Here is a 26,657-nt window from a genome sequence, read left to right as displayed (position 1 = left end):
TCATATGGTTCAATGGAGAGTTACTTCTCCATGGATAATGAACTTTATCAGATTGATACCAAGGGCTAAAATCTGTAAAATGGACAAATTGGTTACTTCATGTACTTTTGTTCATAGTGAGTCTTAGTGAAATTATTGTTTTATCGGTTCTATACTACAACTGCTGTTGTAGTATAGGTATCACTGCAGTCACACCTATAGTGACTGCTGAAGTACTCTTGCATTATATTTCACAGATTATTCTGAGTCAGAAGGGATCCACAAGGATCATTGAGTCCAACTTTTAAGTGAATGGCCCCTATGGGGATTGAACCTGCAACCTTGGCGTTATTAGCGTCATGCTCTGACCAACTGAGCTAATTTCAGGACCACTGCAGTGCTTGAGCAAATCCTCCGAAGTTTGACTGCCCTCTTTAGTGCAGATATGTATTTCATAATTCTGATCAAAGTGTTCCTCAGAAGTATAAAATTTGAAAAATTAAACCAACACTGTTTCTAGCATGATGGTTGTCCCATTACAAAGCGGGCCTGTGCCACCCTTTTTCTTTTCCCATGAATAGATGTTCCCTTTAGAACCACTGTGACCTATAAGTTTCTCAAGTTTTTATTTTTTTTTGCCCATTGGTTACTTTTTTAGGTTCAGGAGGCATTTCTCAACTTCCTTTGTAAGCACTGTCCATGACATCCAAGTTCACTCTGTTCCTGGGATTTGCATTTATTAACTCACAAAACCTTAGTGAACACAAAGACTAGCTCAAGTCCTTTGCCCGGGCTTGGCTTCTGCTATATTTCCTCACTCTCTTCCTTAGCCCGTATTCCAGCTTCTGCTTCCTTTATGCAGCTACCAGCACTTCACGGATGTCCTAGTGGCATAACAAGCTATGAGTGTACCTTAGCCCCTTATGGAGCTCTGTGAAGTTTAGCTTATCATTAACATAGGATATATTTTTGTTTTGGTTTCTATTGTGATGGCAGCTGTTGCAGGGAAAACAGAAATTGCTTCACGCTGGTTGCTGAGGTGTTGCTTGTAGGTTATGCTGCAAAGGCAATCCAAGAGGCTGCATAATGAGTTGGATAGTGACTTAAATTGAATACAGTGCAGCTATATTAACAGAACTCAGACTGATTTGTTCAAAGCTGTCCTGTATGTGTCTACATAAGGCTACATGACTGCAGTTAGTCTCTCCTACCTATAATAGTATAAAGGTTAGATGACAAGACAGAGCTAGGTAGCTATGCTTCTTTATAGTTTTTCTGGGGACTAATGAAGCCTGTCTGACTTAGACATCTATTTTAGATTATAAAAATAATCTCCTGCAAGCATAGTTTTACTCTAAAAGGAGCTGAAATGACTAGCTTGGACTTAGTAGCTTAAGTTGGGTGAGATAAATCCTAAATACCTATTCACTCATCTCTTTGCATTGGGTGTGATAGGAGAACAAGGCAACTGCATCCATTATCAGGCGTGCATCCACTTTGCAGCTCGTACTGTGTCACTGAGTATCAAAAGGCCAACTGGATTGTTTATTTCTGTTTTGATGTTCAAGACAAAATTATAAACATGTTCACTATAACACTTTCTTTGATAAACAGCATTTTATAAACTCGTCTGCCTACTTCTCGCCTTTAAAAGGGAGACTAGTGGAACTGAAATAGGCCAGTCCTGTCTTGTGCACTTGCATCCGTATAAACCTGACTGAGCTGTGCCCACTCACTGTGTGCTCATTGGTGGGAAGGAAGGGGGAGAAACTGGGGAGTGCTCCCCATCTGCTTGGGAACTAGTAGAAGGAAGTAGTCCTTCCCCATTTCCCTACGTGTGGAAAAAGTTGTCACAGCTTGTCATGAAATCCAAGAATAGTTACAGTTTTAGGATTATCTGCTATGGTTGTTATTGTGGTTAAGGTATTCTTAGTCTCTGGCAATCTCTCTGCTTGGTTGAGTGGCACACATATTGCCACATATTGGCAAATGATATAAGAAAACAGTGCTTCCTCTAATTTTTAATAATTATTCAATCATGTATTTGAACAACTTTTTTGAATTTTTTTTCCCCTGTATGATTTCCATGTCCTACTCGAAAGAGAATAAACAGGAGATGAACTGTTTAAACTGAATTAGGTTTGAACTCCAGCACTCTTGAGTGGAGTAGCATTAACACTCTAGCAGTGCTAAGCCTTTATACCACCTGCTTTCCCTGTTTGCATTACACTTCTTTTCCTGTGCTTGCTTCTATTGGCCTTTTGGTCTGACAAGCCTAGTGACTCATTCCTCTGGTGTGTCAGTCTGCCTGACAGACTCATCCTTTAAAACGCTAAATAATTTGCCTCTTTAGGGGAAAAAGAAGTACTGTGGCTCAAGAAGCAGGCCATCCATTTGACTTAGCATTTTATTCATGGTACAAAAGACAGGGCCGGAATACCGGCATCAGATGTTCTACGTTTGTGCATATGAAAAGTTACAGGGAAGATTTTGGTCTCCTGTTGCTATGATTTATTTTGCCAGGTGTGCAAAAACTCAACTAAGGAAACCATATGTTTCTCTGGCTTTGCACCAAGAAATAAAACATTTTCTTTTTTTTTTTAAAGAACTCAGAACAGCTAAAAATTGAAACTCTAAAACTAGAATCAAAATAATTATTCAACAAGCTGTATAATGTTGGCTTGGTATTTATTTTCTCTATGTCGTATTTCTTTGATGTAAATTAAAAAGTACATGCTAAGGTTACACAGATTAATTTGCTTGGCATGGCAACTTGCACTACAAAGACCAGAGTCCAACTCAGCTGTATTAAGTAGGTAATATATTTTGTTTAAAGTTTCAATTAAAGCCTGAGGTCAAAAGATAAAATGGTCCCAGTGGGATCTTGAATGCTTTAATGCCAATATTAGGATTGCTTAAGGATCAGCCTCTGCTCTAGATGTCTTTTGCATTCCTTGAAATCTGATATTGTACAGTTGATTGTATTACATTGCTTTTAAAACCACACTAGCCCACCTGCTACAGTAATTCATGCTCCTGACAGTTAAGTGGTGTGAGGTGGACCATGGAGGCTTTATTTTAATACCCAGCAGTAACAAGAAAGATGTCAGGGTGGCATTGTTCAGGTTTAGGTTGGCAGGATACTGTCTTAAAGACAAAATTCTTGATTATATTTCATCTGCCCTTGCTAACTAACATCTGTCTATTTTCAAATGCATTTAATGCAAAGCCTAACAAACATTTTTTATGAGAAATGCAAGTTACAAAAGAAGCTAACATTCCAGGAGTGAATACAGCTCATGATGCACAAATTAAAGTTTAGATTTCTCATTGCTAATCTTCTGCATGGCACATGGACAGAAAGCAAATCATACACAAGTGTACAGACCAGAAAAGGGGAGCCAGATTTTACATCTGGTGCAGAGGTATATATCGTAAGTACAAAGGCTTAGCATGCAGAGAGACTTTCTGTGTTGATGATTATAACATAACTATCACTTTGATTTTGCTTTTGGGTGGACGTGGCTGTTTCTATAAACCTGTTAATATTGTTAAGGCTCCAATCCCATTTACCCCTTGCTCCCATTAAATGCTTTCTTATTGAATTATCTTAAAATATTGTTTAGAACTCCAAGAAACCCTTTTGCTTCTATAGTTTTGCTGTTCATGCTGTGCAAGATTTAATTTTTAAGATCCAAAGATGATTAAGCTGCGATGTACATATTCCACATCCTAACTTACCCAAGTATGGTAACTGTGCTTGTCTAAGCTCCAGTCATCAGTGTGCTTCCTATGCATCTCATGAAGCTTTACTGGTAATTTCTTACTAAGTGGACATTACAAGTTTTTTTTTCTTTTAAAACTATTTGATTCATAAAAAAGGATATTTTTTTTTTCTTTCATATGGTCATTTTATTGTGTGTTCCATGGAAATAAAAATGGAGTTTGCTCCAATGGTAATGGGAACAAAATAGTATGCTTCTCTTCCCCTTCTCGCCCCCATCCTGATGCTTTAACCCTTCCCCCTCTGAGACTTTGCAGACTGGTAAGTTTATATCTGGTAGTTTAGATCTGCTGTCCAAAGCTAAGTAGCTGAGTGCTGCATCTAGTTAGCAGCCAGTCACTAGTGGTGGCTCTGTACTGGGTGCAGTCCTGTTTAATTTCTTTATCGATCATCTGGGTGAGGGGATGAAGTGCACTCTCAGTAAATTTGCAGAGGATGCTAAGTTGGGCATGAGTATTCTCTGCTGGATCTGCTGGAGGCTAGAAAGGCTCTGCGGAGGGATCTGGACAGGCTGGATCGATGTGCCGAGGCCACTGATACGAGGTTCAGTAAAGTGAAGTGCTGGGTTCTGGACTTCAGTCAAAACAACCCCCTACAGCACTACAGGCTGGGGGAAGAGTGCTTGAAAGAGGCCCAATGGAAAAGGATCTGGGGTAGCTGGTCATCAGCTATCTGAACATGAGCCAGCAGTGTGCCCAGGTGGCCAAGAAGGCCAATGGCATCCTGGCCTGTATCAAGAATAGCATGGCCAGCAGGACCAGGAAAGTGATTGTCCCCCTGTACTCGGCACTGGTGAGGCCACACCTCGAGTGCTATGTCCAGTTCTGGGCCCCTCACTACAGGGAAGCATGGAGGTGCTGGAGTGTATCCAGAGAAAGGCAACAGAGCTGATGAAGGGTCTGGAGAGTAAGTCATGTGAGCAGCAGCTGAGTGAGCTGGGCTTTTAGCCTGGAGAAGAGGTGGCTCAGGAGAGACCTTATTGCTCTCTACAACTACCTGAAAGGAGGTCGTAGCCAGGTGGGGATTGGCCTCTTCTCCCAGGCAACCAGCAACAGAACAAGAGGAAATGGCCTTAAGTTGTGCCAGGGGAGGTTCAGGTTGGATATCTGGAAGAATTTCTTCACTGAAATGGTTGTCAAGCATTGGAACAAACTGCCCAGATAGGTGGTGGAGTCAGCATTTCCATATAGTCACATTGTTCACAGTGCTGGAGCTTTGTGTCTTTGCTCTTCATTGACTGAAGCAGCCTAGGAAAACTGAAATGGTTGTCAAGCTTTGGAATGAGCTGCCCAGGAAACTGGTGGAGTCACCATTGCTGGAAGTGTTCAAAAAACAACTGGACGCGGCACTTGTGCTGTGGGTCTAGTTGGCATGGTGGTGTTTGGTCAAAGATTGGTCTCAATGATCTCGGAGGTCTTTTCCAACTTAAATGATTCTCTGATTCTGTGAAAATCTAAATCTTCAATCTGATTGCAGTGTCTCCTGTGTTTTCACTTTGCTTTGAGGGATTCAAGCTGAGTATGAAGGTGGATTTCAGTGGTGGATTGCTGGAAAGGGTAATGAATGCAATGTTTAAGACCAGGATATATTTTTGTCCAGGTTCTGAGATTTTCTTAGTTTTGTCTTTTTGAATTATTGATGTATAAGTTCATGTGAAATGCTTGAGTTTTCTTGGGCAATATTCTGAAAAAGCTGAGTCTAAGCCTGAAATGCATTTGCATTTTAAACATTTGGGGTTTTATATGAAAATAAGTATAATCATAACATATGCAGAAGAAAAAAAGGTCTAATACTGAAATTGGACTAGATAAATCCCAGTTAGGCATGTTTCTAAGGGAGAGTGCTTCTATTAATAGTGTTTTAAAGAAACCTATACTGGCATGAAAATAAAATCATCTATCTCAGGTGAGCTCAATGCCTCTATTTTTGTCAGTATATACTTCTTTCACTAGAAGCCTTTCTACAACAGGAAACAGCTGTGCAAAGTCCATGCTGTTCCATGCTGCATCTGATTTTGTTTTGCCTTTCACTTATATCTGTTTTCTATGAGTATTTTCCTTCAAAAGTAGCTTAGTGGTCTAATTAAATCAGATAAGGCTTTGCTTTGGCTAATTGAGGCCTATAAAAATTTGTTCAGTAACAAAGTAAAATGTGGATTTACCAAAGTAAATGTGGATTGACTCCCATCCATCAAAAGCCCTCTTAAAATACAATACATTCCTTGAAATCTTCAAGGAGATTGTTCTGCAAAAGGAAAAAAACCCAAGCAGAATATGCTTAGTCTATGCAGAACTTGGTGCTCATTATGTTCACATGCTTCAGCTGTTTCAGAGAAGATGTGCATGCACTGCATATTTATAACCAAAACTATTAATCTTTTACAGTATATCTTAAACATCAGTATAGTATAACATCAAACTGTGCTTCCAGATTTATTATGTTATTTTATGCACTGGTACTGAAGGGGAAAAAAGAAGGAAGTCATATATCTGGGGAGGTGCATTTATGGTAGGCACATCTGCAGCCTTGATTTGTACAAAGCTGCATAGTTGCATTATCAAAGACACAAACTCCCTGTGGTATTGTGGCACACAGGGTTGCAGACCTCTCCATCATTTTCTGACGCAACTTCTTCATATTCCCAATTCAAAGAACGATGGAAAAATGAAATTTAAATCCTGACTGAATGTATATATTAGAGATTTTTCTTTTCAAAGGGCATCTCCATCTTCCCTTGTACTTTGACATCTGGTGTCTTGTCCGTGCCAAATTTTATATTTTCCATATTAAATTTTTACCACTCAGAAATTTGAAGGGCGTTGTCTCCTTTATGGAGATAATTTTTTGGTTGTCTTTTCAACAATATCTTTTGGGGTCCTAAAAGGAGGACCACTGGAGGAACATATCTTCTTAACCTGAAAATATGGGTAGAATACATCTGTGGAGGCACAGTGCTATTACATCCACAGTTCTACTGCACTTGCTCATCAGAAAGTCTAGCATACTCCCTGCCAGGACATGGCCTTTGCTTGGTGTGATTACCTCTGAAACAGAACAAATATGAAATCAGTAGGTGAGAGGTTAATCTAGAACCATGTAATATACATTGATGTAAATGGTACCTGATTTTACCTTTTAACAACGTATGATATGTATTAGAAAATCGTGTCCTTTTTTTTTTCCTTAAAATCACATTCTACCTAATTATCCAGTAAGAAGTTAGCCTTTCAGGGGAAATAGCTGCTAGCAAGCTAATATTTTATTAGCCTAATTATTTAATATAAATAATGTTTATTATGATTGTTATTGGGGTTTAATTATTGTTACTTATATGTTAATTATTTTAATGATATGTTAATTAAATATTGTTATTTATAATTAATGTCCTGGCATCATTTTAGTGAGGAGGTTTTGGCTGTTCTGTTATTTTGGTGGGGTTTTATTTTGTTCTGTTGATTTCGAAGGATTATTTTTAAATTCCAAGAATTCTGAGGAAATATGGGAAAATATTGTAGGTGAATGGTAGTCTTGCAAGTGATCTGTCTCTGTGGCAAATAAAATCCACCTGAGTATAAGGATTTTCGTTACAGTGGTGTAAATCTAGTTGAAAGGTATCCTATTTCTCATTTCTTTGGAAGTATTAATAGAAGTGTTAATGAACTTCATGTGCATTTCTTTAAATACTGTTTCAGTTGCGTATTAATGTTCTTCTTGCACTACATTAATAAATGAAAGTTACAGTTTAATAATCTATGCTCTTTCTTGTAGAATAAGCCAAGAAATGGTTCATAAAACTCAGAAAATATTAACTGAACTAACCCCCTTAAAAATAGAAGCAGTTTTGAATTACTGATTTGTCCCATTTTACTCCAGTCTGCTATTGAATCTATTACCACCACTCATTGTGCAGGCAACGCTGCACATGTCTGCATGTTGATACAGATTAGAGAATGGAAATAACTGTCAATTTATGTCTTAAGGTTTCCACTACCATGAATTTCTTTCTCTGTTGTTGTTGCCTCCGTTGAACTTTATAGATCTGATGTCATTAATAAAGTGTCTGTGTGTGATCTTTCGGATCTTTAGCGTGAATTTGGAAAGATTTTGAAAAATGAATAATTGTTAAATTATATATAGAAACCTGCTTATGTGTGTGCTGTTGGTTTACATATTTTCTGCCAATGGACACTGTTATCTTTCTAATGGCTAAATTCACTTGTGTTGCAAGTCTGTAAAAATGCATGATTGTAAATGACAAATATTATTATTCTTATTTTAATCTCAGACGCACAAATACAACCTGAATGGCAGAAATCAATTCATACATATTTTCTCTGACATTGTTGGAAAATTATCTTAGGCTGGAATAGCTGTTATTAAATTGCTTCAGTCTAATGCATAAAATCACTTGATTGATTTAACAATTCAGTTACCCATTGCTTGGTTTTATTCTGGTCTTTGAGTATGGCAGTGGTAGGAGCCATTTTCAGTTTTCAACTTTGATTTCTTTTTAGATAAGGGTATCACTGCAAATCATTTATAAGATGTAATTAATAACAAGCCCCCCTAACAGTATTTCCTTCTGTAGTAATGATATGTTCTAATTACTTATAATATAGCAATTCTTGATTATGCGGGGCTTATAGGCAGAAAATAGGCTCCTCAGAAAAAAATGTTCAGCTATAGAGAATTCCCTGCAAAGACTTCAGGGGAATACAGTTTCTTTCTCTACAGTTTGACATTTAGATTGACATATTTTAGCTTTTTTTCTAGATGCGTCACTCAGAAATATCCTGTAAAGTAGCTAGCCTGTAAAGTAGTTGAGCTATTAAAGCCTATTAAAAATTGAATTTGCCAGTACTCCAAAGATATTAATCTCTTCTTATATCAGAATCCATCATGGAAAATAGATGAGAACCTTGGATCTATTTGAAATTTGGCAGTACATTCAGCCTTTACTACCAGTAGATAATAGCTCCATCTCTTTTGGCTGCTTACATTACTTTTTAGAGCATCTTGTTGTTAATTGCTTGAAACTTTGCCAAGCTGTAACAGGTTGGGCTGGAATTTTCCACTTAAAGAAAAGGACAATATGGATTCCTCATTTCCGGTATGCTAAATGAAGCAGAGGCCTGTGGGAAAAACAGTATGCAATCAGATTATTAAACATTCTGCCATAAAGCATGCAGCTAGTGAGAGGAGTTGAGGGGAGCATATAGCTTGGCTTCTGGCTTATTCCATCCTTTCAACACTTCATGACTTTGTTTTCTGCTTATAGGGTATAATGTTATGTCACTTATTTTTGAGTGCTGACATAGTGAGAAAACTTCATGTGATGTTAATATCACTGAATGTGATCATGAGTTTTGAGGGTGTTCATGTTCTTTTGGGGTTTCTTACATGTTTGGATTTTTTTAATTTTAATTTGGTTTTGTTTGGTTGGGTTTTGTTTGTTTTTGTTGTTGTTGTTGTTTTTTGGTTTGGTTTTTTTTTTTTTTCAATTGTTCTTTTAGTTTGGCCCTAAACAGCAGCAGAATTACTTGAGTATTGGGACTGAAATATCATCTGCTTCTGTGTATGTAATCAGATATCCAAGACCAGTGCATGAATACAGAATGCTCTGTAGATCCTTGAGTTAGAAATCCTGGTCTGTTGTATTTGTAGGCTTGCACCTCTTTTTGGAAAAAAACTCTATTTGTTCATAAAAATCATGTTGCCTTCCCTTAGCCTTAGCTCAACGTGACTTCTGACTCTACATCATGCTCATTTTATCTGTGGGCTGTGGCTTGGTCATCTTGCATGCATTGCACCCTAACTCAAGCTCAAAACTTATGTTCTACATTTTGCCTGGGATCCAGATCCTCTGGTGACAAAAATAGCCGAAAAAAAACCCCAAAAAACTAAACTTCACTGGGCCTTGTCCAGTTTTCTCTCATCAAGAAAATCCTTCATAGCCTCTGTAAATACTTGATAGGTATGAGTTCCTTATTTTACTTCTTTGAGCATCTTTTTCTCCAAGTTTTGGGGGTGTGGTTTTTGGCTTCAAGCTTAAATAAAGAACATTGGTCCCTCTCTCTCCCTGATGCCTTCACATGTTATTAATTTACATGTAGTGCATAATTGGGGGCAGTAATTCACCTGGAGGCAGACTTAGCTGACCTTTACATGGGTCAGTTGTAGTCCTCTCTTGATCCTCCAGTAGTAGCACCTGATAAACTGTGACTTCATAATTTTGGGAAGATACTTAGCCATTTATTTGAAATGGATCAGCTGGGGAGATTATGAAATCCTGAATCTCCAGTAGGCATTTTCAGTCTGTCATTGACCTAGGGAAGGGCACATTTATATCTAGAGCCCTTGTGAAAGAGCTGTGTAAATGCAGAGTATTAATCTGAAAGCTGCTCTTCTTCACCATTGCATACATTTGATATTGCTGATTCCAACCTTTGATAGATTTAGTTGTTTGCTTCTTGAAGAAAGAGATTGTCTTTCTGTGTGTGCTAAACTCTTCCTCAGAAATTTTGGTTACAATTGTCTGTATAACAGTATATGGTTTTCTGACATCCCATTCACCTGTTCTTCTTGCCTGCCTCAGCCTCTCACAGTAAAGTATTTCACTTTGAAAAATGTCCAGTTTTGGTCATTTGGTATGTGATTTCCTAAGACTAGTAATTTTAAAATAATAATAAAAAAAAGAATGTGGCAGATGACCTAATATAACTACATTCAGAGATTAGGGTTTTTTAATGTCTTGCTCCTCACACCAATACAGTTTTGGGACTGTTTTCTTAAACTTCCCTAGTTTTTAAAACAAAATAGGTTCTTGATTTATTGTGATTAAATGAAAATATTTTCTGTCTTCTTCTTGCTATTCCACGCTACATTCCATCAAGGTAGACTGATGGAAAAGAAGTAGCTTTTCTGCAGTAGATCGGTAAAATTTACGTTATTTTGAAACTTTTGACTGAAACTTAGCATCTGGAGCGCTCTCTGGCAATTCTGTTCCAGCAAGAGTTTCATCTCAACCATGCTCTTCAGCCCTAATAAAGTCTTAACTCAATCTCCTCATTCAAGCATCTCTAAGGCTTTTTTTTTGCGTGTATGTGTGTCATTGCAAGTTTTCAAATCACTTCATCTTTTTCAAGATTTACACATTTAAAACATAGAAGATTATAAATGAGGTAACAAATTATAGAAGCCTTGAGAAATTTTGAATATTCTCACCAGCATTTGTTTCCCCCTGTAGGAGAAGCCTATATGAGAATGAGCCGGCTACCAGAAGCAGAGCACTGGTATGTGGAGTCACTGCGATCCAAGAGCGACCACATCCCAGCCCATCTCACCTATGGAAAACTGCTGGCTCTGACGGTGAGTTTATCAGCAGCTCCTGGGAACTGGTCCCAGGCCCTTAGAGTAGGTTAGGTAAAGGGACAAGAAGGCTTTGGCCTGAAAATTGCTTATTGCCCTATTTTTCCCACTATTTCAGTCATTCTTTTTAATTAGGGATTTTGACAGCATTGGGGTTTTTTGTGAGACATTGTATCTATTCTTAAAGTGTTGCCAACTCTGTGCCAGAAGAAAACAGTTAAAATAGCATAGGAACGTTATAATGCACAGTAAGGGGTTGATAAAGCCTTATCACAAGTAATAATTTAATTCAGTAAGGTGTTCAGCATTTGACTCAGGGTTGTTGTAGCAGCCTGTGGCTGGGTGCCACCTATGCTTTGTGAATAACATGACTTATGCTTTGAATTTACACTTCTTTAGGAGTATCTCTTTGAGCCTGTGAAAAGAACTACTCAACTACTAAAAGCTTATTCTAAAAAAATCAGAAAAGTTGGGCTTTTCTATTTCTGTAAAATTTGCTTGCCTTTTGAGTGTAGATGTGCTTGTAGGTTCAGCTAAATTAGCCCCATATGATAATTATAGCAGAATGCCAGGCCCTTCTTGGTTTTCACACATTTTGAAAATGAAAATGCATTTCTATTTTATTCACTCAATTCTGTTTTAAAATTGCTTTTCATTTCACATTTTCTCATTGCCATTTTTCTGACCAATATCCTCTTTCATTTGTATCTATTCTACATTTGCTTTCATTGTTCACCCTAGAGGGTTCATATTTGCTTTCTGTGCTCTACTGATAAACCTCTGTATGGCTCTTTAGTCCTTGTGCCTCAGCCTGAGTATCTTCCTCAGGTTTTCATCTAGCAATAAGCTTTTTCTATGACCTTGATTATAAGCTGCCTAGTCTTCAAGCATAAAATGTCCTTTTACACAGGGTAGATATCCAGCGGAAAACAACAGCTCATAATTAATTTCAGCAGATCCATTACTGCTAAAAGTATCTGATTTTGGAAAAGGGGGAGAAATTAGAACAGAAGTTTTCTGTATGAGTAACAGGTGACAACATACTTAGAAAGAATTAAAAAGTTATCAGTGCTATCATGTAATGTCAAATACAGAGTTTGATTAAAAGCTACCTGGATGGGAATTGTTTAACTTGTAATGGAAGTCAAGATGGTGGTTTTATATCCCCACTGCCTGTCAGTTCCAGCTCCTGAAAAGGCATTTTTTTGTTACAATTTCCAGTTACAGTTAAAATTGCTGGAATATTGACAAATACATGCACTCACTGATTACCTTCCTCTGAAATAGAACTACAGGTAAGTTATACCTTGCTTTGCTGGCAGATATCTTTATATCTTGCATCTAAAAATAATAGGAGAAAGTCAGATATTGGTTTCTTCTTAGCAGATCTTTGACACAAAAGTTCTAATTTATTGGAACTGCTGTGGGAAAGTCATGGTTTAGGAATGATATTTCCCAATTTAGTGTTCCCTCTGAAACACTCAAAACCACGTGCACTCACTCATTCTGTCCTCTCCCTCCCCCTTCCCACTGCAGTGGGATGGATAAGAGAATTGGAGACACAAGAGGTAAAGATAAGAACAATTTAATGGAAACAGCAATGGAAATGAACAGTATCAGCAACAATATTAATAACAAATTGTACAAGAGAGGTGAACAATTCACATGGGAATGCTCACCAGGCAGAAACTCCTGACCATATCCAACCTCCAACCACACTGCCAAGCTCCGTGACCTGGAAAGGACCCCTTCCCTATCCCCAGAAAATAACGAGGTAGTATAGGATAACCTGTGGGTTCCAGCCATGCCCCTCCTGGCTACTGCGAAGATTAATCCTGCCCTGGCCAGAATCAGAACGGGAAGAAAAGAGTTTTCTCAATTAAAATCCATTCTTTTTTTTCCTCTTCCACACTCCCCTCCCCCCCCGCCCCAGTACTCTTCTGGTTAATTTTCTGAAAACTGCTGAGTGTGTGAAATATGAGGTCTGCTAGGGAAAGTCTTGCAGTGGTTCTGGGAAACAAAGTCTCACAGTTTTCTTCAAAATAACAGAATCCCCAAATCCCAGAACTGTACAAACACAGCGAGCCACTAATCTTTTAATTCTTTTATTTTGTTCCCTCATTATGAAAGTGCAGGTATAGGATTAAACACTAGTGCCATTATTATTTAGAAGGAAGTGATGAAAAATGTATGTGAATCCTTATAGTAAAATTGAACTCTTTGCTTTTCTCCAGGGATATAAATTCAAGATATGTGTGAGGTAGATTGTGCCTTGAGCATCTGAGATGTGTTTATGGAAGAGTGTGTCTCATTAGCATGGAGGAGAAGAGCTGTGTACACCTTTGAACACTGAATGCTGCACTGTGATAGGCAATAAAATACCTTTCTTTTCTCAACACACACTTGCTTACCTACACTTGCTCTGTACCATAATTGTAGTCTATTCTCATCACGTTTGTTTGTTATCATCTCTTGGCACTTTTTTCTTTTATTACTGTTGCTTCTCATATTCATGGCAATCTGTACAGATAGGGTTGATGTCCATTCTACTGACAGCAGCATAAGCTGAAAAGATGGTGCTGATGTCCTGTTGACTTGTAGGACTTCATAAACATATGGCAAGGCAACGTGTTAATGACAAAGTAATTAGAGATGGCAGAACATTTTTCAGGTGGTTATTTCATTCATGAAAAATAAAGTTCCTTTATATTTGGTCTATTGAAAATTGACATTTATTTCACTTAGTTCTTTCAACTACAAAGTCTGAAAAGACATTCAACAGAAAAATGGATAATCAAGAGATTTGGCAGTAAAATATGGATTTTTGTCTCCATGTTGGTCACTTTTTCTTAATCAGTTTTGCAGTCTACTGTCTGCTCAGTGATTCACATTAAATAAATGTTGTTAGTTTCCGATATACTGAAGTGTCCTAGTATTAGTTTCCATTGCAAATATATGATTGCTGTAACTGACATGCTTCCTGGAAATCTTCATAGACTTCCTTGGGATTCAGATTAGAGCTGCTGCCTTTGGCATAGTTGTTTCAGCCCATTCCCAACTTGAGGTACCACTGTGATTTATACTTCTGTTATATTTTTCTACCTGGGCTCATGATCGTTTTCTCACAGCCTGTAAATTTAGGAGAGAGAAAGGCCCTAATTCAATTAGTTTTTGGATGTTAGAGGAGAGACATTTGATAGGCTTTTCCCCCCACTTCTGTTGTAACCAAATGTTCAAACTTTTTACAAACCTGTTTCTGAATATAGGTGCTGAGATGAAACTGTTGATAACACTTCTCAGTGTCTCTTTTCCAGGAGAGAAATGTGAGATTGTTGATGAAGTGAAGGGTGCACGTAGGTGCTAATATAGATAGAAAGTTTTTCTCTGTCAGTGAATATGGGGGGTAAGGCAGGAGAGGAGGTAAGTTTCAGAGAAGTTCTCAAGTTCCAGCCAAAGGCATTTCTAATGTAAAACCCCCTAGCAGTAAAGTCAGACCTATAAAGTTCACAAATTCAGATATATTTTACTTCCTGACTTTAATTCCAATGAAGTGGCTTAATTTTAACCCCAGCTTTTATGCCTCCTCAAGTCTGTTGCCAATATTAATGCTTACTAAAAGCAGCATGACATAGAATCATAGCATCATTTATATTGGAAAAGATACAAGAAATGCCAGGTGGACTTGTGCATGCTGCTGTATATGCAGGAAAAAACAGACCAACTTAAGAGCTCCAGAGGAATAGCTAATGAATTTACGGTCTTGTTACCTAATATCATAAGTCACAAGAATTTCCTAACTCCTGTATTGGATCATGTTATATGTTCATATCTAAAAGTTACAGCTCACTAAGCTACAATTTTCTTGAAAGTACATTAGGATAGCATAATTTAGTGGTTGAAAAACATGATTAGTAACTCAGCTAGTAGAATAATTGGAAAATAGCCAGTTGTCTGGGGCTTAAGTTTGTGCTTCTTTTATTTTTTTGAAAGAACATGTAGCTGGTTAGAACTGTAGTGCTTTAGCATCATGTGCTTTTCATACCTTTAACTTGTTAAGCTGCTTAAATTACTTATAGAATTTATTTGTCAATGTGACATGTTAGTTGACCTATCCAATCTCCTGCTAGCACAGCAGCTTGGTACCACAGCATCTGAGCCTTGTTGCTTGCTTAGGTGATTTATTTCTATATCACAAAGAAAAGCATAATTTTTTAAAAGGCTTTAAAATTGCAAGGCTCCCAACTTTCAGATAAAATGAGTCTGTCAAAATTGACAATGCCAGGTGATGCCTTGAGTATGTACTGTAATTCATTTTCCATTATACGAGCAGATCTTCTAGAAGAGAAAGCATTGTCTATTCTCCTAAAAAAAATCATTTACAAGTAAGGCTTTTAATTTTTTTTCTTCCTCTCACTTTAGTAGTCCTAAAGAGAAGACTAAGAAACCGTCCCTCCTAATGTCTGACCTCTCTGCCATCAGTCAGTGAATGCTTGTTATAGTAGCATGCTAGTCTGAGAAGCTTTATTTCACTTATAAATAAATGTTTTGAAGTTTTATCTGTTTTGAGTGAACTTGAGCCCACAAACCACCCTGCATAGCTTGCAATAGTGCCTGTAGTTGCTAGAGTACTTAGGGACAGCCTCATACTGTAACTTTTAGCGTGTTGTATCTGGGAATTACAAGCTTCACTATATTTCTCTGGAAAAAATTGCACAGTGTTTTCTTGCATTTTACATGGCACCACACAGTGCTGTTAATCTCCTATTTTTTACTGGCTTGGAAAATCACCCAAAGTGCTGTAAGAAAAATTTACTTTGCCTTGTAAAATTTCTGTGCTGCAGCTCCGAACTATTAAAGTCAATAATAGTCATCCTAGAAGATTCCCTAAAATCTAAAATATTTTATTTTAAAATGTTTTCTTCAAGGGGGTTTGGGAAAAAACAGTCATAGACATGATAGAGACAGGCAGTGTTTTGGATTAAAATAAAAGTAACAGGATTGTGACATTCAAGTATCAACAGTTAAGTTTAATACTTTTCTTAAGTTTCAAAATAATTTCTCCTCAGTGGGTGACCATATTTTTTCCTGCAGTTGTTTGTTGCTTATGTTCGTGACAGACAGAAGGCTAGAGATGTATTCTGCCATTTTTGGTTAGTTGTGAAATTACTCAGAGTGCCACTGTCAAATATCCTACTGTATTCAGTAATTTGTGTAGTTCTTGACTGTCATCTCAAAATAAATATAAATAAACAACAACACAGAAATAAATGGAAGGTAGGAAGAACAGAAAAAAATGGGACAGCAGGGGAAAATGGAAACATAGTGCAATAGACTAATTCAACGTTTACTATTTCTGTAATTACTTGCTACTGGTGTTTCAGCACAGAAAGGAAATTTGCATTTCTGTTGGAAAACTCTGTCATATTGTAATTTTTTAATATCACTGGTTGATTGCTGCTTTTTTTCTCTTTCTAGATTTACACAAATTGGAAGAAAGCAGGAATGAGGGAGAATAGTCATGAAGTCAAAAGACTCATGACTTTTTAAGACATAGCAATTGAAATGTTTTATGTTAAATCTAGGTATGATTTTCTAGAACAGTTTATCTCTTCTTCAGTAATCAATACCTTTAAAATAAACAAAAATATTTTTAGTAATACTTCAGTGAATGATAAATGCCTACATATACAGAAATCTTTAGTTTATGAAAAGGCATTATCTGAACAGGTAAATTTAATTAGGTCAACAAAACTGTTAGGTATTTCATTTTGGGAGACTAAATCCCTTGGCTTTTAGTACTGCTTCTGGGAAAAATTTTTCAATGCAAATTGGATATTTCAATTGAACTCACATCATAGCAATGTATAAATGACATTGAACCCTGGAGAATGCCCTCCCTAAGAAATCGAGTTAAACCAAGCAATAGCCACTGCTGCTTTTCTGTCTTGTATTCAGTTTGACTTTGGAGGCTGATGCAAACACTGTGGTTTTTCTTGCCACTTGAAATCTCTGGAGAGTTAAAACTGATCCAAGCGCAAAGTTTGTATTTAGTTCTGAACTTGCAAAATGCCAGAAGTTGTTTTCATTTTTGTTTCCAGCCTGCAAGCAATTCACTTGTAGGGTGTAGGAGGAATGGGTTTCCCTTGTCAACGTGGAAAATCATGTTTATTGACTTCAGAACTGTGAGCACTACTTTTTTAAGGATTGGTTATCTGGTATATCTGGATCTTTAACACCTCCAGGCTGAATGACTGGATTTCCGAACTACAGAAATTTCAATAGCTGACATCCATTGAGCTTGTATTTCTTCTGAGCTTGGCTGCATGCCATAAGTATTGCATCCATAGATATACTTTTCAGTCCCCTTAGGACATATGCTTGGCTGCATGCCAGTTGTAATAGAATTAATTGTAAAGCAGAGCATTTTCATTTAAATATAATGTATCTATCTAGTTCATAAATTACTCTGGAACAGGTATTTAGGCACATAACCCCTCACTAACCTCCTTTAGGGATCTCATCTTCTGTATTGTGTTTCTAACTTCCTGTAGACAGGAAAGGGGGAGCCCTAAACTTCTCGCTTTACTCAACATAAATTTAAGTGTTTTTATAGAGAACATTGCTGACACAGGATGAACTGCTTTCATGATAGAGTCACAGAATTGTTTCGGTTGGAAGCGACCTTAAAGATCGTCAGCTCCAACCCACCAAGAGAGATCTTTTTGTTTTGTTACATGGTTGAATATAGCTGCTGGTCACCCGTAATTACTCTGTGTGTAGTAATTTTGTCAGTAATCACAGAAAAATGCATTATCTAGGCCAAATTTAGCTTAGAAGAAATTCATAGGACTCAATGAAAACAGTATGTGAAGATAGTGAATTTATATTCTACTGACTGACCAGTGAAATATGAGTAGATATTAATACATTACTTTATCAGAAAATATAAAATGTGGTTTAAGACTGAATGGAAAAGGAATGGACTAACATGGAAATTTACTTAACATTTGATTACATATTCTTGATACAAAATAATCTAAAGCTTAATGACCAAGGTGAACATTTCAGTATGGCTCTAGACAGTGAATAAATCACAAGGTGTAGAATGAAATCTGTTCTTTAAAAGTTTACTTAAGATTGTCCACAATATTTCTTGTTTCCACAGTGATGTAATGACATAAATTTCTTATAGACTTTGAGTTGCCCCCAAAAGAAAGACTAAAAAATAGATATATAATTATTAAAAAAATCCCAAATGAAACAAAACAAAACAAAACAAAAACCCACAAACAAACAGAACAGCCAAAAGAAAAAAAAACAAACTCCAAGGGGAAAAAAATCTTATGCCTAAATTTCTATATTATTTTGGATACTTTATTAGAACAAGAATTTTTTTGTGATAGGAGACACATAAAACAAGAAAACGGATGTCAAATAGCTTTAATATATTACTGATTAATTTGATAGGTAATACTTTACTTGAAGAATATATCACCTTAATAGTCTCTCAATCACACTCCAAGACAGTAAAGTTGTGAGCTGTGCTTTAAATTTCTAAATCTATGTATAAGTAGTGGTGTCACATTCAAAAATACTGAAGTTCCAAAATCAATGGGCACTGCTTAAATCTCAGCTCTCTGGTTATCATGCCTTAAATTATCCCTGTAGATGTAGACTCAAGAACCCAGTTTGTTACTACTCTCTAAATTAACCCTAGCTCATAGAAAAATTATACCGACTTCAGTAGAATCTCAGTGAAGCTAGTAGATGGATTTTTACTCAGCAAAAATCCACATGTGGTTGAAGGAGGACTAATGTGATATATTAAGATGGAAGTTAACCACTTAAGGTGCAAATAGAGGATTAAACTAAAACAAGATGTTACATTTTATTGATCCTACCAAGGCTTATTTCCAAAAGCAATGTACTGGATTACACAAGCAGCATGTGTAGACTCATGTGTGTGTGAGGACCCTGGTCCAGTGAAATGACTGGGAAGGAGAATGTCAGTCATGACCTCAGTGATGAGGTTATGTGGATGTGTTACACTGGACAATAATGAGAATGTTGCCTCACATTTATTATAAAGGTGGTAAATTATATGGATTGGTAGATACAGATTTATTACCTAATTTCCTCCAGAGTAATCTAATTCATGCATCCATACACTGAGATTAATATATTACACCAAAGAGAAATAATATTATGTTCTTGAACATACTAGAGAGACAAAGCTTGAGGCCTGAACTAGTATCAGTATTGTTTCTCACTGTGGTCATCTAAGGATATGAGAGAGGAAAACTTTAAGAAGATAGCATCTTTTACAAGCCTACTGATATTAGTTGGACAAAGAATAGCTCTGCATGACTTTAAACTCCTCCCTCCACAACTATTTGTTTTTCTAGTGAAATATATATTGCTTCTCATTCACTCCTCCTTACAAATCTTGCCTCATATGTGTGTTTCTCTGGGACAGATGCTAACCTTTAGAAGTAATTGCTTCTCTGCCATGTTCAGTTGCTTTTATTTTATGATAATAAGGATGAGACAAAGAGGCAAGATTTATCTCCTTAATGCACAGAAAGTATAGAACCTGAGATAAATTTTGGACCTTTGATGTTGATAATGCAAGTCCTGTATATTTCATTTGCACTAGCATTTCACATACAAATTATGATGCAAGGTATTTACATTGTAATTCAGAGTGAAGATGGAAGAGTTGTAGAAATAGCAGCAAAAGGAAGAGAAAAGGAATTTCTTTAGTTACTAAATACTAGATATTAAAGTTGTTTCTTAACTATTAATATTTAGAGAAGGAAGGGGTGGGGAGCTTGCCTATGCCAGTGACATCATTCTAAGATACAGCTCTCTAGTTCCTGTTTTCTTAGTCCAGCTAAGTAAAAGCTTTTGAAGAATATATTACTAATTTCCTCATTATTGCACCACTTAAATAGTATTTTGCCTGTCCTATCACAACTTTTGTAAGGCGAAAGGAACTGGTTATGAAACAGTTATGCAGGTCTGCAATAACTTAAGGAGACATAGAAAGGAAGTCACAGGTTCAGTTCAGACTTCTTTACTATCCTTGCGTATTCTGTCTGTGACTTTAAAATGTCCTAGAGAGGAAGAAGAAAATATGTAAAATAATGTTTTTTTTATATTTAGTGTCCACAGCTTAATCAACCTTCCATTATGAAATCTTTTCATAATTCAATTAAAAATGTAAATGCTTGCCAAAAAAAAAGATACATTGAACAGACCTGGAAAATGACAGTCAACTGCATCTGCGATGCAAATGCAATCACATAATTACCAGTTTAAGCTCAGAAAAAACCCCTATGTTGAAGAATGAAGTCTCTGTCCTATTGGTGAAACCCTTGTAAACTTTGAAGAATAATTAATATTTATGACATATAAAGTTGGTTCAAATTGCAGAGACCACCTAATTTGTTGAACCACCTTACTGGTTGCCACTGTGTCATCATAGTTTCCACAAGAGGGTTATTCAGAGCTGCTCAGCTGTATTTTTCAGTTTTACTACCATCTCAGGGTCCCTGGACCTCCAGCAGCCTGAAGTAAAACAGCTGCCTCAACATGGATTTGGCACAGTTTACCAGCAAAGTGAGGAAAAAATTTGGGATGAATATCGAAATGGTAGTTTTGTCCTCAGTTTTTTAATATTTTAAGAATAAAATCTTTACTAATATATCAGCTGCCTTTAGCTAGCTCTCTTTCACTTATCATGGTGATCATAACAGCCATTTGTAGGAAAGCCCATTTAAGCAATGTCTGACCATATTAGCAATTGCAATCAACTACAAAGAACTAGACTTAAATAAATCAAGTTTCTGAGTTAATATTTAAACAATTAACTGACTTCCAAAACTGCAAGCAACCAGCCATTCTGATTTGAACTCTGCATGGCTGAGGTATTTCTGAAAGCCAAGACAACTTGTGTGCTAGGTTGTAAGAGCCCTGTGTCACTTAGCTGCGCTTTTTAAGCTTTTTTTTTTCCTTTTAAATTCGTTAGTGTTGCTTGAGGAGAGTAATCATGGGAAATTTGTCTTTTTTTGGGTATGGGAGAGGGGGACTGAAGTTTTCTTTATTAATGGAAAACTGCTGGAAGTTTGTCCTCATTTTATGCTTTAGGTCCAGATCCAGTAAGGGAAATACCAGCCCAGTCTTCCAAATCAGTTATGAAAGTGTCTTCATCATGTTTAAGTTTTTTTTCCTTAGCAGTGAGATTCACATTCATGGTTTTATGATTCCGTGTCGTTAGTCTCTGCATTGAAAAGCCATAAATATGCCAGTACGTCTGTGCAGAGGATCTCCATTAGGGCTTGGACTAGGACCACCCACTCATTTCTCCTGAGCAGGCCAGTAGCTGTCAGATAGCACCTTTTCGTTAGCTACTGACCTGGGCCAGATGTATACTGGTGACCAACAGGTGAAAGGTACTTTATATCCCATTATTGATCCTCAGAGCCATCAAGTCTTTTCATCAAAATTTATGAATAACTTTTTTATCCTTCAAATAAGTCTGCTATCATGCAGTAGTAAACTTACATTTTTTTTTGCTTTGTACAATTGCCAAAGCATGTCATTGTGCATATATGACTGCTCACCCTACTGCTAGAAATCGTGAGGTTTCCAGTGACTCTCAATGCCTGCATTTGTATGGGTCAATATACATGACAGTGAACATGCACACCAAATGCTTCCCTGCCCCAGATCAGTATTTTTCAGCTGTTTAAACAATTATTTGGATTTTCATTAAAGGTTAGAATTTTATTCCCTGATGCCATGTGTTTTATTTAGCACCAAAAACATACAGTGGGAAAGGGACAATGGCAGGGATTGATGTCAAGCTAACTACACAGTGTGTACATTCTGTTGTGGTAGTTAAGGTGCACATTGGATAGTTGGAAAAAAGCTGACAAATGCTAAATTTTAATGGTGAAATAGCCCAATTCTGTCAACTGATTGGATTTTACATCATTTGACACAAAAAATAATGTGTATTAAATCTATTCTGAGGTACTGACATTTGGAAAGTGCCAAAAAGAGTAGAGCAGTCATATATTTTTGCTGATTCCAGTAAATAAAAATTAATTATGTTTGACAAATGTTTGTGGCCTTATAGTCATAGTTCGGTAGGCAGAAGCTATGATTTTGTGACTGTATTCAATGAACTGTCCTTTTATGTTCTAGAAATAGACACAGAGAGCAACCAGCTAAAACCAGTGATGTTAGTCTGTTAAAAAAAAGCAATTATGCAAAATATGTAGATGTTCACTCTGTCAATATCAATGATACGTATGCTTGGTCCTTGTCATTTTGAAGCATCAATGCTAGACTTAGATACGCCATTGTAACTTTTGCCAGACCAAAACTGCCAACCTTGGAGTTAAATATGCAAAATTTAGTGTTTGATTATCACCTCCCCCTGCCAATTATTTTAATTTGAATAATTATTTTATAGTGACCCAAATTTACATTGTGTTTTCAATTGATGACTATTTTCTTCTTCAATTTTTGTTCTCATCTGTAGTTGTATGCTATTTAAAAAAAAAGTGTTTAATCTATAGATGTATCTTTATTGCACTAGTAGAAGAGGAAAAATCATTCTGTACTATGTGTCATATTTCTTTTTTTTTTAGGCTTTTTGTTTGTGGGTTTGTTAGGGTTTTTTTCATTTGGTTGGTTGGCTTTTTTTTAAGGCAGGGATGAACCACTGCAGTATAAGATAATGCACTCTTATCATGTAGTTGCACCATTTGGTTGGCAGGGCCCTTGTGCCATGTGGATTTGGCTTTAAGGAATATGAGTTTGCCAAAGAAAGTTTACTAAATAATAAGGCTAAATTCTTACCTCCAATGAACATTCATTTTGTGAAACTGGAATACTGTTAATCCTGCTTGTATCTATGCCAGGATGACCTCTTAAAATATGGCCTCTATGATGGTTTTGATGGAACCTCGTCTTGATATAGTTCTTGGTGTGCTGCACAACTTCCTTCTCTCTATTTTATTGTCTCTAAGGCCCCTGAGGAAAATACTGAGGATCTGGAGCAACTGTAATCGTGAACAGATCTTGTTATTACTCCTATGTTAACTTGTGGGATAGTGCAGGATGTTTGCCATGTCTGTTTCAAGACCACAAAACTTTAGAAAGCCTATACACTTATATCTGTGAAATAACACTCAAGGCAACTTGAGAAATGCAGACCACAATGCCTTTCTTCCATAGGGGTTAAGCTTAGCTGTTCTTTGTTCTGGAGGCCTTCTATTTTATAAAACCACAGCAACTAATTTCATGGGGATAGGGATGAACAGGTCAGAGGTATCTTACTGAATACATGATGACAATTCGTGTCTGTGTCAGACTAGGCTGTTTTCTTGAAGAATAGAGTAATGACCACTAATGGATCTGCTCTGGCACTTGTATAGAATGATGCAACTTTACTAGTTTGGTGATTTCACTGATAAGGAAACTTGTCTTAGAAGATGTATGTTCTTTTTACCATAATTTCTGTTAGAGTTTTGGTTTGTTTGTGGTTTTTTTTTCTGACCATTTTGTCATTCCATTAACCATTGTCTTTAAAAATGACCATTTCTATTACTGTTATGTTTTATGGTTCACAGAATTGATTTTTGACGAAATTTTACTTCCCACATTAACATCAGAAATATATATTTCTTTATTTTCCACCGTAAAGCCCCAAATATTTTCTATTTATTTAGCTTTGGCTGTGTATATAGTGTTAGTTAGGATATGAGGAAATGGAATGAAACTACATCAGGGAAGGTTCAGAATGGACCTTGGGAAAAGGTTCCTCGCTGAGAAGGTGACTGGTCACTGGACCAGGCTACTCAGGGAAGTGGTTAGAGCACCCAACCTGTCAGAGCTCAAGGAGTATCTGGATGACGCTCTTAGTCAAATGGATGGTTTAGTTTTAGGTAGTGTGGCGAGGAGCAGGGAGTTGGACTCGGTGATCTTTATGGGTCCCTTCCAACATGAGCATTTCTATTATTCTGTGATTTCATAGGAGCAAAACATGCTTTTTCCTCATCCCACACACGCACACACACTTTTTTTTTTTTTTTTTTTTTTAAAGCAGGACTAAAGCTCTGTCCTACCTTCTCCTCTGATTTTAGCTTGGGTAAGTGTAATGCTTGTCCAAAAAAGTAGCATGGAGCTTGGTGTTCACCCAAAACTCTTTACAATATTTTTTACAATACTTTTCTACTGCTTCCTTACTTCTTGGACATTGAGGATGTTGGACACATTTCTTCCTCAGTCTGGAGATCTGCAGCATAAGTAGTTGACCACAAAACTTCCTGTAACACTTAAACATTCATATTTATTTAGGTTAAATCTAGTGATAATAGTAGTTGTTTTTCTCTAGTGCTTGGAATTTGGAAATTTTAATTGTACGTGATTGCTCCATGGTGACACACTGTTAAAATAATTTTCCCCCCCTTTTTTTTAAGGGACGCAAGAGTGAGGCAGAAAAGTACTTCATGAAGGCTATTCAGCTGGATCCTACCAAAGGAAACTGCTACATGCATTATGGTATGTTTCAGATAGCTAGGGTTTCCACACGTATTCCAGGCTTGCTGTTAACCTCTCCAAGTGATTAAAGGTTTGAAAAGTGCTACTGGCAAAATATCTTCTTTAAAGGGAAAGAAACTAATCTACCATGTATAACTTCATTTCAACTTGTTAATCACTATAGAGGGAGAGTGAAGAATTTCATATTTTGCATAGCTTTCCCCCTGTGAGAGGAATTTCAGTATTGCTCCCTCTCTGGGAAAGAACAAAGGTGACTATTGCCATATGTCAAAGTTTCATGGCCTGGAATATTATTGTTAACAGTTTTGGCCTAACTTTGCTGGTTGCCGGTGGGTGGGCAACTAGAAGTTTTACTTTAGTGTGCATGAGTTCTATATTTCAAAGTGTCTTATGGGCCTTATATCTAGCTCCTTCCCAGCACCTTCTTGGCTTGAAATGCCTAAGTATTACAAAAGATTTTGACAAGTTGGCTATATCTTTCCTACTAAACCATGCATGTGCTTATGGCACACAGTGAATTTGAAGGTATCTTTATAACTTTGGATTGTTTTTGCTAGATGTGCAAAAAATATTTCCAGATGTGTTTAGTCCCAAGGAACCAAAATTAATTATCTTTGTGGACTAATTCTTTCTGTATTTTAAAGCTGATAATAGACAAATCTTAAAATGCAAGCAATGTAGTCCCAGTTGGAAAATATGGAAGTAAGTAATAAGATTCATCTTAGTTTAGGAAGAAGGTAGGGAACCACAAGCACACTATATATATCTTTGTATGTTGTTCTAATTTCCTCTTCTGATTCTAACTAGTAAATATAAAATAAATAAAAATGAGTGGCCAAAGGGAAAAAATTAATCTACATAATACTCATATTTTTACTCTATGTGATATCTTTGTCTGAATTGCTCACATGATGTATTTCTGTTTGGTCCTATGCAGTATGAAATTCTGTATGTTAGACTCCCAGAATCAAACTTTGGACATAGAACATGTACTTAAATTAATGTAACCCACTGTTGCATTATTTTGCATTATGAAACATTGCAGTTAGTGACCTTGTCTTCTATTTATGCCTGTGCAGGTAAATCTGATAGGGGTATTTGTGCACATAAGTCACATTATTTCAATTGGATATAAGTATAGTCGATTCCTCAAGACAATGGAGAAAAGTTACTGGTGATTATTTCTTGGAATCCCACTCAAACCCCTTCCAGCCTTTGTTATTAAGAAATCTATCCTTAGTTATTAGGAAATCTTAATTGCATACAAATTCAAGGTAGGTCTCAACAATGCATCTCAGCAAAAGACATTTAGGATTGTGTGTATTTCATTACAGATCTAGACTTGTTTTCTTTTTCTCTCTCATTACTTCATCAACTTGTCTGTCCTTTTCTGCAATGTTCCCTCTGTCTCATTTTCAAGTGCCCTATAAACTAAAAACGCGGTTATTGAAATCATCATTCATGTCTGATACATTGACTGCTTTATTACCAGATCACAATATTAAAATGGTGTATTGTTTCCTAATAAGATTGTTCCCTAAAAACATTAGCAGACTTTTCCTTTGTTGTCTTCTAGGTTCAAAAAGTGGCTTCTGTCCTTGTGCAGAGGTCATTACTGCAACATAAGTGAGGTTTTACTCAGCAGTTCAGGAGTGAAGGAAAAATTTAGTCAGTGGAGTAACAGCATAGTAAAATGTGATGCTGAAAGGCAATAGACACAAGAAGGTTCTCTGTAAAGCTGTTAGCTCTCTATCATGGAGCATTATACACAGAGAGTTCTTCTGAATGCATGTGAAAACTTTTCCCTATATAACTTCTGATCACCTTACCAAATTCAGCGATGTTATTCTATGTTTATATCAAAGTATCTGTGAGAAAGATATGGTCTACTTCTGCTTGGGTTATGTGTCTGTGTAGTACAGCTGATTCAAAAATCCTTGTCACTTTGGGC

At 36.7% G+C, this 26,657-nt stretch overlaps 1 protein-coding gene across 3 annotated transcripts in view; it reads left to right on the top strand.

Moving 5' to 3' along the window:
* TMTC2 (transmembrane O-mannosyltransferase targeting cadherins 2) overlaps positions 1-26,657 on the top strand; it is a 244,885-nt gene that overhangs the window by 175,699 nt on the left and 42,529 nt on the right. For 2 of the 3 annotated variants that reach the window (XM_064655536.1, XM_064655538.1), the window contains 2 exons: positions 11,010-11,131; positions 24,625-24,706. In XM_064655536.1, the coding sequence (XP_064511606.1) occupies positions 11,010-11,131; positions 24,625-24,706 (204 nt within the window). Of the gene's footprint in view, positions 1-11,009; positions 11,132-12,352; positions 12,425-24,624; positions 24,707-26,657 lie in introns of those variants that run through there. The other variant, XM_064655537.1, reaches the window with a different exon arrangement.

Source organism: Pseudopipra pipra, chromosome 5 (genome assembly GCF_036250125.1).
Source record: "Pseudopipra pipra isolate bDixPip1 chromosome 5, bDixPip1.hap1, whole genome shotgun sequence".
NCBI lineage: Eukaryota > Metazoa > Chordata > Aves > Passeriformes > Pipridae > Pseudopipra > Pseudopipra pipra.
Note: the sequence above shows the minus strand (reverse complement) of the source record. Positions and strands in the feature narration are given on the sequence as shown.